This window comes from Typha angustifolia, chromosome 15, assembly GCF_048772165.1.
Source record: "Typha angustifolia cultivar Huaian chromosome 15, ASM4877216v1, whole genome shotgun sequence".
Taxonomy (NCBI): domain Eukaryota; kingdom Viridiplantae; phylum Streptophyta; class Magnoliopsida; order Poales; family Typhaceae; genus Typha; species Typha angustifolia.
This window is the reverse complement of record NC_133253.1, coordinates 21,461,666-21,475,821: the sequence shown is the minus strand read 5'-3', so window position 1 is coordinate 21,475,821 and position 14,156 is coordinate 21,461,666. Positions and strand designations below refer to the sequence as shown.

General features: G+C 38.6%; 1 protein-coding gene across 4 annotated transcripts; it reads right to left on the bottom strand.

The window, feature by feature from the left end:
* Positions 1 to 298: 298 nt before the first annotated feature.
* LOC140779702 (probable transcription factor RL9) lies at positions 299 to 6,312 on the bottom strand. 4 transcript variants are annotated; one of them, XM_073124928.1, is made up of 6 exons: positions 4,953 to 6,312; positions 4,756 to 4,832; positions 4,192 to 4,237; positions 3,905 to 4,073; positions 997 to 1,069; positions 299 to 846 (listed from the first exon to the last, which is right to left on the bottom strand). In XM_073124928.1, the coding sequence occupies exons 1-6, from the start codon at positions 5,647 to 5,649 to the stop codon at positions 730 to 732; spliced, it is 1,179 nt and encodes a 392-aa protein (XP_072981029.1). In that variant the 5' UTR covers positions 5,650 to 6,312; the 3' UTR covers positions 299 to 729. The 4 variants fall into 4 exon arrangements, with proteins under 4 accessions (XP_072981029.1, XP_072981026.1, XP_072981030.1 ...); XM_073124925.1 differs by having other exon boundaries at positions 997 to 1,072; positions 4,953 to 6,309; XM_073124929.1 differs by having other exon boundaries at positions 299 to 843; positions 4,953 to 6,308.
* Between the last annotated feature and the right edge of the window lie 7,844 nt (positions 6,313 to 14,156).

The window sequence follows — 14,156 nt, the reverse complement described above, 5'->3', positions numbered from 1 at the left end:
GTCAGTTGCGTCTGGCAAAAGAGAGAGAGAGAGAGAGAGAGTAAATGGTTTTAATGCTACTATTCTGAATACTGGACAGATTTTTTTTGTTTTGTTTTGAGAAGGGGAGTTTGAATCCTGGACTGGTAATTGGGTCACTCTTTTGCTACGATTATTCCTGTAAGTGGTCATCTGCAGTCGTGAGTTCAGGAATTTGCTACACTCAGTGCACTTGGCAGTCCAATATACATGTAAGAATGCTCCAAATTGAGTGCAATGAGAAATAAAAAGAAACCAAAAAAGAAAGAAAGAAAGAAAGAAAGCCAAAGAAGAAGAAAAAAATGATAATATTGGTACATGAAATTTCTTCATCATAACACATTCCCTTTTCCTTCTTTCCAACTTCTCATGTGCAAATAATAGTAGATTCCAACAGTGAAGTACTCCAGCTTTAGCCACTCTACTCCCAAAAACTGTAAGTTAAACCACAGAAAGAGAAAAAAGAAGGAAAAAAAAAAAAAAGAAAGAAAGAAAGAAAGAGAGAAAAAAAAAAAGAGATAAGAAAAGAAACGAAAAGCAAAAGAGATGGATGAATGCCCAGCTGCATTACAGCAGAGTCTTAATTGCTCCACTTTATCCTTCATATTTCAAGGACATGGGCTCTCTCCTTTCTCCCCTTCTTTAGCTAACCACAATGGTACTACTTCCCAGTGGAATAGTGCCATGTGTATTTAGCTTTACAAGTAGGCATCAGTCATGATCCCCACAATGCCAGTCTGGTCTTCCTAATGTGAACTCCAAGCTTGGGCTCTTCAGCTCAGGATTGGATACTTGCGACCCATTAGATCTGCAAGGCTCCATGTTCTGCTAACAAGATATTGTATGTTTCCACGTTATTCATACATAGATATCCAATACATCATTATATATATATATATATACAAGCATGAGAGAGTCGAGAGTAGAGAGAGACTAGAGAGAGAGAGAGAGAGAGAGAGAGAGAGATGCTATTAGTACCTCAGACTGAGATGAGAATCCCACCGGTCTGAGACCATCCATGTCACTTTGGTTTGTTTGCATCCATGAAGCCCTGCTGAAATTTTTGACAAATTTTTTAGTTGCATGAACAACCAGTCAATGTTTTATAGCTAGCTAGATAAAGCATTTTAACAACAAAGACTTGTTCCAAGAAAGACCAAGCCCCATACATACCATGCCATGCCATGTTCAGTAAATAAAGTATTAGTAGCATGAAGCCCTCGAGTCATGATTGATCGATTGACTACGTGAAACCTTTTCAGATATATGTATATAAAAAATGCGGAGAAAGTTGAATCCAAAGTGTTAAATCATTTATGTGACTTGAAGTATTTGGCCCTCTTGGAGTTACTATTTGCCCCCAACTTTTTATAATGCAAATGCTAAACTCCTTAAAGAGTCTTATGGTCATTTTAAAAGCTATATTTTCTTCGATGTTGGCTTCTTTTTCCCATGTCCAGATCCATGACTTTCACTCCAATATTTAGGTCTAGGGCTTTCTTTAATATACTGACCTTCTATTATAATTTCTAGAGAAATAAGAATTGTTAAATTTAAAATATAAAAATTAATGTTCTCTAACGGTTTAAGTTTTTATACTTAGTTGTTGAGTTAACATGCTGTCGAAACATAGATCCTAAGTTTAAATCATGTTAAACTCATTTGTCATTTAAAATACAGAAACTCTATCCATTTAAATCATTAACTTTTTGGAACCATCAAAATATCGACTCTAAAAATGAGTGAGAGTGTTAAATATAAAACATAAATCCTATTAAACTTATTTGTCATCTAAAATATAGAAACTCTATCGATTTAAACCGTCCACTTTTTGGAACCATTAAAATGTCAACTCTAAAATGAGTGAGTACTAAATATAAAAAATAAAAAACTTTTAGAGTAGTCGATGAATTAGCAAGAACAAAACAAGGCTGTCTACATCCACTTAGGTCAACACATTTTAGAATATAAATATAGAAACTACTATTTTTCTAACTTAAATTGTTAAGACAAAAGATATTTCTCGAAGAGTATTAGAATATAAAAATTACTATTATCTAACAACTTAGGTTCTAGAGCCGTTGATGAGTTAACAAAAATATCATCACTTGTACCATATTTGCTTAATTTACTCTAGAATAATGGAGTTTAAATGCACCTTTTGTTTTATTGAAAGTTTAAAAGTACTTGCATTCCAATATGGATAATTTCTTGCATCAATCCTCTATATTCCTATTCATGCAGAAAAATTATCCTATGCTAAGATCTATATGGTTCAACATATACAACTAAAAGTTGAGATATACCAAAGATCAGAACGAAACTCTTTCTTCAAGAAACTAAGTAATATGATGTATTATATGATTATATCAGGAAATTTATTTCTCTTCAGGACAACACCCATAAAAAAAATGACTCGCAAGTTGAGTTTTAGAATTCTTTTAAGATGATTGATGCCTACTTAACCTTACTAGCTTAAGTAATTTACACTAACTTAAGCTCACTAGCTTAAGAACCTGCAAACTTTACACTAACTTAAGCTCACTAGCCGTGCTTCCTATTTTTGGGGTGGATCAATAATTTTCATTGTGCTCCATACTGGATCATTCTCTCCCCAACTAAGTAATTAGTAAACATTGATTAGGCTGACTTGAATTAAAAGGTCGTTGCTGATTTGTATTTATAAATGTAAATAAGATGTAATCAAATAAATTATTTCATTCTAATATATATATATATATATATATATATAGAGAGAGAGAGAGAGAGAGAGAGAGAGAGAGAGAGAGAGAGAGAGAGAGAGAGAGAGAGAGAGTCTAGAATATCAGGATGTGGATATGCTTCAGTAATATGGGTTGATTTTACGTTTTGAGTTATTACCATTCCTGAAGCATTGACATAGACAGTACAAGTAGCACTGCATCATATTAAGCTATAGAATCACAAAATTTTAACTCTAGAGATTAGATATAATCATATGAACTTGAGTTCTTAGTTTCCACTAGTGACTAGCAATCTGCTTAATTCAATAAACGTTCTAGGAGAATCCATATGATCCTGGAGAAAGAATACTACAAGTTCTTTTAACAAAGATGGCCTTCCAGTGATATAGGGTATCTTGGAACTCGGATGAGAGAGAAGAGCATAGAAGTGGACAGAAGAAGTCCCAGCAAGGATGATGCTAATAATGACTCAAATAAGTAAGAGCAAAGATGAATAAAGTTGGGGATAGAGACAAAAACATATTTTCTAGGTATTAGGGCAATGTCAGGTCAAAACATATTCCTGGAATCAGAGCCATGCATTGAAATGAAAAATAAATAAAATAGTGCATCAGAGGAGGATAAAGACAAGGCAAAGCCCAAGAGCCATACAGCTTATCACAGTATTATAATGCAAATAGCACCAAAGGGAGAAGGTTGCGCAAGTCAAGGTGAGTGGGAGGACTTTTTGGTCTTATGTGGCAGAAAACATTAGCTCCTAAGTTAGCCTATGAATAGAGGCAGAAACATAAATCTTAACAATGATCACTAAACCTAGATATAATTAATTATAAAGTTAAGTGTTCTTTCAGATGCTTATTTTTTCAACCCAAAAAAAAAAAAAAAAGTTTTAACCCAGCAAGTTCCTCTCTTTACTATATGTGTCTTTACTTTGAGCTGCTGCACAAACATGTACAGGGGGGGGAAGAGAAAAGCAAAAGCTGACATGCAGGGAGAGAGACCTCTTTTTATGCTTCAAGAATGCACCATATATAGATGCTATATTCTTGTCAATCCTCTAAGCAAAGCCTAATCCCATGCAGCACTGGTTGAAGTACACAAATGCCGAAAGATAACATGAAAAGAAAAGAGAGGAAAAGTCTGTGGACAATGGGCATGCATACCTGGAAGAGTTGCTCCACCTTGTGGAAGGGGTGGTACAAGTAGGTGACGAGTATTCCATGTCATTTTGTGGGTTTGATCCGTCTGATCCTTTTTGCTCGATGAACCGTCGGAAGTTTAGATCGGCGCCGCCGGAAGCGAAATCTTCTTCGCCGGAGCCATCTGATTGGCCTTCAATTCAGGAGTATAAAACATATAACTTTGTTATAATGAGTGTGCATTGATGTAAAGGAAAAGGAAGTAATTATTAATGAGGGGGCGTATAGAAGGCTTAAGCAATACGAATTACCTGAGGAGGCTGCAGGCTTGTCAGTGGTCTTCACAGTTCTATACATCTGCAAAGGCAAAGTAGAGGGGAAAAAAAAAGAGAAATTAAAGACTAGCAAGAGAGAGAGAGAGAGAGAGAGAGAGAGAGAGAGAGAGAGAGAGAGAGAGAGAGAGAGAGAGAGAGAGAGACAGAAGGGCGATGAAAGGAGAGGAAAAGAGAAGTGGAGTAAACTGGGGCTTCCCAGAAAAGAAAAGAAAGGGAAGGAGAGAAGAGGGTCTGATGCTTCGTTTTTGGTTTCTTGACATAATTGTATTATTGTCTAATGATGACTACTTTTTTCTCCCCTATTCTTCTATCTATCTATCTATCTCTCTCTCTCTCTCTCTCTCTCTCTCTCTCTCTCTCTCTCTCTCTGTCAGTCTCTTAGCAGACCCATCTATTCATTCACTCATTCATTCACTCAGTCACTGCATCCACGGGCTACTGTGCCGAGAGAGAGAGAGAGAGAGAGAGAGAGAGAGAGAGAGATGACCACCCAAAGAAGAAGCAAAGAAGAAGAAGAAGAAGGATTAAAAGGATAAGTACCTGCAAATGACTCTTGACATGAGCTAGAGTGAGATCCTTTACATCCATGAGCTCAAGAACTGATTTCGGAGTAGCCCCTAATAAATAGAAATAAAATAAAATCCAAACTTGATCAATACCCCCAAACCATATAACACAAGAGTAGAATTTTTTTTTATTTTTGAAAAAAAAAGAGAGATTTTTGTAGGGATGCATACTCTCGTGGCCGCCGAGGAGCTCAACGGCGTGGACGAATCGGGCGTGGAGAGTACTAGTCCACCGCATTCTCGGCGCCCGCATGCTCCGCTTCGCCGGTATCTTCGCCAGGAACCTGGACCTCATCATGCTCTGAGTAGCATCCAACGACCCAATGCCATAATGGTGATGGTGATATCCTTTAAAGGAATCCGATGACAACCCGTTAAACCTCGTCGGGCCCGCGATCATCCGGTGGGGGTACGGGGATCCCATAACCTGGTGCAAATTGTTCGTCGACGCCATCGGAGACGAGGAGGAAGTGGAGCAAATTGAAGAAGACCAAGTTGGGGAGCAAGAAGAGAGGTGGTGGTGGTGGTGATGGTAGAACCCCATTTTGGGGTCGGTGGGGAGAAAGGGTATATGGGGGTTATTGTAAATTGGGATCCCTCTAATGGGTCTCGATCCATCTGACGAAGAAGAAGAAGGATATAAAGACGATTCGAATCCGTGATCGAGAGGCAGATTTGGAGGAGGCAACGATGATGTCGACGATGGTGATCTAAATTGCCGCGAGTTGGGACACGGATGGGAGAGGGAGAGCTCGGTGTCACGATCGGCGGCGGGGATGGCGGCGGAGACCGAAGGAGGAGTGATGTTTGGAGGGCTGATGTGGAGGGAGAGGTCGGGACACGGCGACGGCGTGGAAGCGGCTTCCATTAATTACTTGATCTTCTTCTTCTTCTTCTTCTTCTTCTACTACTACTACTACTTCCTCTATCCTCCAATCTTCACTTCTTTTCTCTTATGCAATTGAGTAGCGATGGAAGGTATCATCTTTTCTCTTTCTTTCTTCTCTTGGAGCTTTGAGAGTGATGCCGGACCGGTGCTCTCAACTTGGCATGCTCTTCAGTATATGTATATTGATCTGGAGAAGAGTAAAGTGGAGATGGAGAGAAGAGGCCGGAAGAAGAAGAAGAAGAAGAAGAAGAAGAAGAATAGAGGAAGCTAGAAACTAATAAGAGGAAAGCTAATTAGTTTCTTGGTTTGTCCTTTGTTAGCTAGTATACTCGAAAGGAGAGAGAGAGAGAGATGGAATTAGGAGATGAGAGGAGAGAGAGAGTATGTGTAAGAAAATGACACTCCAAAAGAGAGAAAGAGAGAAGAGATAGGAGAGAGAGAGAGAGAGAGAGAGAGAGAGAGAGAGCAAAAGGGTCAAAATACTAAAGAAACGGGGGGTTTCAGACTTCCAGCCCGGAGACGTCGGGTTGTAAAAAAGAAACTCAGAGAGATGGAGTCCATAGAATGAATAGAAGGTCTTGAGAACTAAAACCTTGCTGTGACTGTGAGGGAACTCAACTCCCACACACACACACACACACCATTCGGATTCTGGACTACAGTTGGCTCACAACTTAAGCTTTCTCTTTTCTTTCTTTTCCAGTAATGTGCTTGATGAATAAGGCATCATTATGGATGTGACGAAGATTATTAAAGTATGATACATATAAAATAAACTATAAATAAGAATAAAAAGTACACTATGCACACACAAAATTAATTAAATATTTGTCGCATAGTACATCAATATTAGAAAGGGCCAATGCCTCTTCCTTTTTGTTTTGCCCATTTACTTTTCTATGGTGCATGCATAGCCTTCTATAAATGTTCCATGGATTCGGTGAACGACTTTTGGTATCTATTGCCTTTATTCTAACTTCCAGAGCATAAATCTTGGGCTTTTCTTATTTTTTGCACATCACATCTTTGAAGTGAATATATATATCTACAACATAGAAATTGAGAATGCACACCCCCAAATAAGATTGGTAGTTGGGGATTGTGGGAAAATGTCATTTCTTGTGGTGTGCATTGACTCATCCAAACCCTAATCATAAAAATATAGAGAGAAGAAGAAAGATTAATAATAAGATGATTGTACCCTTAGGTCACAACTAGGGTTGTCAGGTGCCTAAGGGCTAGCTCCATTGACCAAAAGGGTGTTGTTTGGCTTACATGTGTACTTAGAATAGTGGGTTTTTTTTTTTTAATAAACTACACCACTATTATAAAGCCTTAATATATATATATATATATATATATATATATATACTACAATCCTTCTAACTTCTAATTCCCTTTTCATCCTCCCAAATATTCCATCCAATCTTGCAACAACCTTGGGTAGTAGCATCATTGTGTCATCTCCACATGTTAATATATATATATTTCTCTTTTTTACACACACACACACACTAGTTGACTCTATCCATCTACATGATCAAGATCTCCACACCCCAAGGTTCCATCAAGACATCAAACCTTTCTTATTGGGAACAACACTTAGTTTTTCTTTTTAAATTAATTAAGTTGAGGAAATGGGTTAAGAAGAGCTGCTAAACCCTAATTAAGGTCCCAATTCCAAAAACCCTAGGCAGGAAGAGCTCAACTGCTCAAGTCTAGAAACAAGCTCTAATGAGATGTATCCAAAAAAAAAAAAAAAAGACAGCTCCTGCAAGGGGAAGTAAAGGCTGGATACTACTCAATGGTAGCTCGGATTTCCAAGTCTTTGTTAGACTACCAGAATTAAATAAAACATCTCATAACTCCCCTTTGTCACCCGACCCCTATGCAGGGAGCATTTATGTGATTAGAAGCATCAAAGACTCAATTCAAGGCAAGAGGGGCCTCCTCCACCTTCTCTCTCTCTCCCTCTCTCTCTCTTCCATTTTATACATCTACTGTAGTTTCAATTTATATATTTATATATTTGTTTTTATAATTTTGAGAGAAAGCTCACGCTCGTAGTAGAATTTTATTTATTTCAACCAAATAAATGTAAGCCTTGTACACATTAGAAAAGTAGAGATACTTAAAACAAATCCCACAACTCGGTAAAACATCAACATCAAAAATGAAAAAAAAAAAAAAAAAAAAACACAAACACACACCATGAGACTGGGGCATTTTAATGGCTCCATCACAATCCCTAAGAATCAGATCATCCTTGAAGCTCACTATCATAAGATGACCTGCCATGAAATGACATTCAACATAGAGAAGAAGAAGATTGCCTCGGCAGCTGCTACAATGATGGTAGCATTGAGCCAACAACAACGTCGACAATTATGCGCGGATTGGTAGCAACAGAGGGGAGGTGGAGAAGGCGGTGGTGTAGCCGACAGTGACAAATGATAAATCTAATATGACTTGGAGGTAAAGGAGTAGATATCCGATGGAGAAGGCAAAATGGTGAGAGAACGGATAGGGAGAAGATGAAGGGGGTGGAGAGGAACATCGCAGTTGAGGAGGACTAAGTTAGAGAATTCCATGGGGGCAAAAGAGGTTGAAAAATTATAGGCATCGAGGAGGGTGAGGAGGATAATGGAGAAAGAGTAAGTGAGAAGAGGGAAAGCGAGGGCAATGGCGACCGCAAGACAGAGAAGGAAGATGCTGCGAAAGTACAAAAATAGAGAAAAAGGGAGAGAGAGGAAAGAGAGCTGAGAACAAGGATAGAGGAAGAAAGTAAAATGGGAAATTAGACAAAAAAAAAAGAAAAGGGAGAAGAATCCTTCCCTCCCCTAGCAACTCAAACTAGGGTTGATTGAGAAAAAAAGAACAAAACTTTAGTTTCAATTTAAGTGTATATAATATAGGGTAAAGAGTGGGTGGTAATAAAGTTGATGGACTGCAATAAGCTAGTTCTAGATCGTCTAAGGAATAATTTTACTAAGTTTAATTCAACATTGCTTTTCAAGTGAGCCCTATTTCTTAATGGAGATACACAACCATTACTAGTGTTCATGGCCAAATTGACCATCTCACAAAGAATAGTCCAACAATTCATTTTAGCATATATAAGAAGAGATGAGAACAACATTCTAGTATCCTCACATCTGCGCCAGTCCTAGCTCTGCTATTGCTAGGGTTTGGTAAAGTTTTCCCTCCCTCCCCTAGTCGATGGGCTCCTATTTCCTCTTTCTTTCTCTCCCTCTCTACTGATAAAGCTTCCTCTGCTTGTTTCTTTACTTCTCTTTCCCTCTCACACTCTTCTCCTCCATTGTTTGCTCTCATATTATCGGCTATCCCTCTTCCTCCCCATTCCTATCCTCATCAGTTTCCTCTACCCCTTCACCCCCTATATCTCTGTTCTTTGCATCGAAGGAGACTTATCTCTGACCATTGTACCGTTCTCCCCATTATCGTCGAGCTGCAAATGCACTAGATGAATAGTCCCCTTTTGAATGACTAATCTACTCCATGGAAGTGAGTGATTTTTTGCTACTGATCACCGATGAGCTTTCCCATTGCCTTGCCCGCGGGTGCCTGATTGGAGCTCTAGCATAGCCTCGCTCATGGGTGCCTGGCTGAGGCGCTACCATGGCCTCGCCCGTAGGAGCCTTGCTAGAGATTCGTCAAGACCTGGCTTTGGCTAGAGTTTAGGGCTAGGTGGTAGTCTCTAGTTGGGTTTTTTTTTTAACTAGTTCATTAGGATTTGGTGACTCCTGTTTGGTCGATACCTATTTGGCTTGGCTTGGGCTAGGTTCGGATCTGGTTGGTTTGCTTCGAGCTCTCCCTCTCCTCGTCAGGGTCTCTTGTGCACTGTTGCAGGCAATGACCATTGGATTTGGTTGCTTTACCACCCTCATCGAGCATTTTGTGACAGATTTATTTATATCTTGTCTTTTGTGGCCTTTCTTGGTGGGCCCTATATTCAGTTCTTTCTTCTCTTCATTATAGGTTAGTGATCCCTAATGTTCTAACCTCAAACGTATCGCAGGTTTGTGTCTTCAACCGATAGATTGTGATGAAAACACAAAATTTCTCAAGACCATCCCTATGAAACCCCTACGGCTATTTTTTTTAAAGCTATTCTTTGGTGCCCTCGGGAATGATACTTCTTTTAATACGTACTTTTTTTTAATATGTAGTGGCGTCTTAATTAGACTAAGTTTGAGACTTGTTTTATTCCCTCTCTCATTTATGTATCATGTTGCATTTATAATCCATAAAAGTTAATGAATTGTTGTTGGTTATAAACTTTCCACCACCGATATATATAGATGAGAAGAGATGGTAAGTGTATTAAACACATGTGACTTACAAAACTAAATATAACAGATAAAATAGACGTTTAGACGAAGTGTGATTTCAGTCATGTGTAAAATACGATATATAAATATCATAAAATTTAAACAAGCACGAATCGATACATTAGCGCACATCTAACGACATAGTAACTATTGATTATCAATTTGTATGGAATCTCAACAAGTGATGGGATAAAAGTAAACCTAGTGGTAATGGGAAAACAAAGGAGAAAAAAAAGAGGGGGGGGGGGGGGGGGGGGGGGAGGGAGGGCCAATGTCAAATTCTGTACAGCCTTACATTACCCATTCCGGTGGCGCCACGTGGACCCATGCAGGCACAACATACATTAATAATGGTGAGGGGGTGTACACGATGTTGCAGCCCAATGGCGAGAGTCAGACCGTTGGGATTTGCGAACGTGTGATCCGGGAGAGGAATGTGATGGATGGATGGCAAGGAAGCGAGATTCCCGGAACGCACGTGACCTATAGATGTCGTCACATGACCCGCCTCGAACCCCTATGATCATTAATCAATCATATGCACATAAAATTATACATCTAACCACTGTTTAAAAAACTAATACAAAGAATACGAAAGAGCTAATAAGCTTGTATTGGAATTTACTACTACTACTACTACTACTACTACTACAAAATTAATCATCTTGGTTGTTTAAACTACGTATACGTGACAGCTTGTGGCCAATAGAATCACGTCTCAAGAACATTTGGGAGAATGAAGTGCTCCGTGGATTCTGCACCATTCCTTTGACTCCCTCTTTCTCTCTCTCTCTCTCTTACTCTATAAGATGTTTGATATATAAACATTCCTGGTGGGGCCCAAGGAAGGAAGACATCCCAGCCAGGTCACTTCTCAAGCCACCACCGTAACCATGCAAGTCATGGTCGGATGGAGGCCTGACGATCGTCTCCAACCCCGACTGTAGGAATTTCTTCGAATTTTATCATCTTTGTCGTCGACGACGACGAAGTAACAGAGAATAGCAGAAAGAAAATAAATAATATGTAATAAATATCTCGTGCAGGCAGTGGGTGGTGTGTCATAATTTTAACTGCAGCATCTCCTCCTCCTCCTCCTCCTCCTCCCTTTTGACATCTAAATCATTTAATGATCATGACTTCATCATTCATTCATTCACTGTGTCTTCTCTGTCCCACTCTTCCACACCCAACACTATTCCCTTTACTTCCACTCCACTTTTTTTTTCCTCTCTCTCTCTCTCTCTCTCTCTTAGGAGAATATATTTATACAGAGAGAGAGAGAGAGAGATGGGCATTAATTTATTTATGAAATGGAATCACTAACATATATAGTTCTCTCTCTAGGGGATATATAGATGTGCACTTATATTGAGGTCAAGACACATTCCTCTTAGTTAATGGCATGCATGTAGAGGGAGGGAGGGGGTGTCCTTGGGAAGAAGGAAGGGGTTTAATTTCTAGGCATTTAATGGGTGGATTAATTATTGCCTCGGAATCCGAAGTAGGAATGGAGTAATGAGGAGAGAGTACCATGGGAAACCAAAGAGACAGAGAGAGAGAGAGAGAGAGAGCTACATAATATTCTCCCAGCCTGATCTCATCAGTAAACAAAAGAGAGTATTGAGAACAGAGCATGAGGGTAAAAAGAAGTAGAAGTTTCTAAGGACTTAACTAAGTGGATAAATTAAATCTCTGCCTATCTTCACTTACTTCTTCACCCCTTTGTGTCCACAAATTTAAGGCGTCAGGCATGCTTTTTTATGTTTTAATTTATCGAGGAAAATAAATCGTTACATTAACTTCACAGGAATATAATTGTAGGAATCACAAAAGATGTTTGTTTCATTACTAATAGTAGCCCACACTAGGAGGTTTGCATTTCAGAACCTGCATTTTGGTCAATTTAGAATTTGCACCCTACCTTTTTTTCACTATATAAATGCAATTCTCCCCCAACTTTACCTAATCTGTGATAATTAGGTTCTATCTTTTCCCTTTCAACTCAAGGAATCAACTTTCACAAGTAAGTGCCCAAAAGAAGAATGCCTCTGTTCACATATTTAATGAGGCAACAACCCATCTCTCTCTCTCTCTTTCCCTCTCTCTATATGTATATATATATTTATATATATTTCCTAGCAAAAGAGGCAGCATGAAGGGACTAGAGCTAGCAAGAATTTAACTCCCCCATGGCAATAGTCTTTTCACCCCTTTTGAATTGGAATGAGGGTGGGGGAAAAGAAGAAAACTCAAAAAGGATCAAGAAAGGAATAATATCTCAATCCCTCAAACCCCCCCCCAATGGCCACCTGCCATGTGTTGTTCCTATGTGAAAATCCTCATAATGCAATTACAAAGGTGGTCAAAGGAAAGCACCAAAATTAAATGAGTGTGGCATAAGAAATAGCAAAACACCTCTGTCTCTCTCTTTCTCTCTCTCTCTATCACACACACAGTGGCATGGCATGGCATGGCATGGCATTGCATTGCATTTGATTTGCCCAAGATGGGAGCCAATACCAAAGCTGGGGCTTAAAAGAGGAGGGGCATTAAAGTTGAGTCAGATGTCAACAGAGTATTTTACTGCCTTTTTCCTCCATTTGTGACTTCTCTTTGTCAGAGTTTTTAGAGAGAGTGAGTGAATGCAAGGAAGCAAAATCCCTGATATTAATGCAGAGGAGAAAGAGAAGAGAGAGAAGGGAAATGATTCTGTAATCCATTGCTTTATGATTGAGTTCTCTATCTATCTATCTATCTATCTATCTATCTATCTTACTATCTATCTATCCACTACAAAGCTTTTCCTTTTTCCCCTGACATAAAAAAGGAGCTATGATGACCTTATGATGGGCATGGACACCAATGTAACATTTGCCTTTTAACCCCCTACTTTCTCCATTATTACTAATACTATCCATTTCTTTATTATTTTTCCAAGGTGTGGGGGGGTCTTTTAGAAAGGACTGGTTGAGGTGGGTCCCAAGTGCAGTTCTTTCTTGCCCGCCTATCCTGTGCTTTCACATCCTACGGTAGCTTTCCCTTTCGGTGTCCTATTTTGGTTCCTTTCGGTGTCCTATTTTGGCTCCTAAGAGGAAGAGTTCTACACTCACCTAATTTTGTGACACCCCCATTGGGACCCAAAAAAAAAAAAAAAAAGTCTTTAACTTTTTTATTTAATTTTATTCGTGTGATACCCCCCTTTTAAATTTATATACCCAAGTTGACATGAATACTCTCAACTCAAATAAGAATGAGGGTATTTTTTAGCTCTTCTCTTCTCACATTTAAATTGGTGGAGTTTTTGTTTAAAGTACTAAGAATCTACACTTCATAGTAGTAGTAGTAATAGTAGAAGTATTTTTAGTATTTGTAATATATATATGTATGTATAGAGAGAGAGAGAGAGAGAGAGAGAGAGAGAGAGAGAGCTCTAATAGTTTGTTTTTTAAGGTCTAGAGCTAAGAATTTGAATGGAAGTACGAGGAGGGATAACAATCTTGATGGACTCCAAATTTATCCTTTAGCAAATCCTCCGATAAACTCGGGCATTTATATGTCGTCTATCAATGATCCAGGATAATAGTACAGACAGTGAGCTATAATACAATGCATAATTGCTGCCATGGTACTCTTATGTTTCCTCTCCTACTATTCCAAAAGGGATAGGGATAGGTTCATGACCAACCATACCATATGGATGCTTCTCTCTTTGCAAGTATATATATATATATATATCATTCACATATATTTGTCCATTAGATTTACAATATTAAAGAGGTACTGAAATTAATGATATGGTAGGAATTATGAAATGGGGCATGCATGGTTCATTCTCCTCCACATGCATGACTTCACGAGTATTAATTCATGGTGGCTTCCCGAAGGTTTTTGGTACTAGTGATGCATTACATGATGCAAAACAAAACAAAAGAAATCTTTGTTTGGCTTCGTGGACATATTGATGGCCATAACAAATACTAGGTAATAGTAATGCATGATCATGTGCATATATATATATATATATATATATTGGTGACCTTTGTACCATTCTTTGTTACATCATATCAGAGATGAGTTACATCATGTGTTTGCTTCGAATAAATGAATCAAATATCTCTAAAGTTTGTAGTC

What these genes read in the sequence shown, in the direction of transcription:
- LOC140779702 (XM_073124925.1), bottom strand. Translation starts at nt 5,649, where the DNA reads ATGGAAGCCGCTTCCACGCCGTCGCCGTGTCCCGACCTCTCCCTCCAC. An exon ending in ATGTCAAGAGTCATTTGCAG is followed by an intron (nt 4,238 to 4,755) that starts GTACTTATCCTT and finishes TTGCCTTTGCAG; the next exon opens with ATGTATAGAACTGTGAAGAC. An exon ending in CAAGCCTGCAGCCTCCTCAG is followed by an intron (nt 4,074 to 4,191) that starts GTAATTCGTATT and finishes CCTGAATTGAAG; the next exon opens with GCCAATCAGATGGCTCCGGC.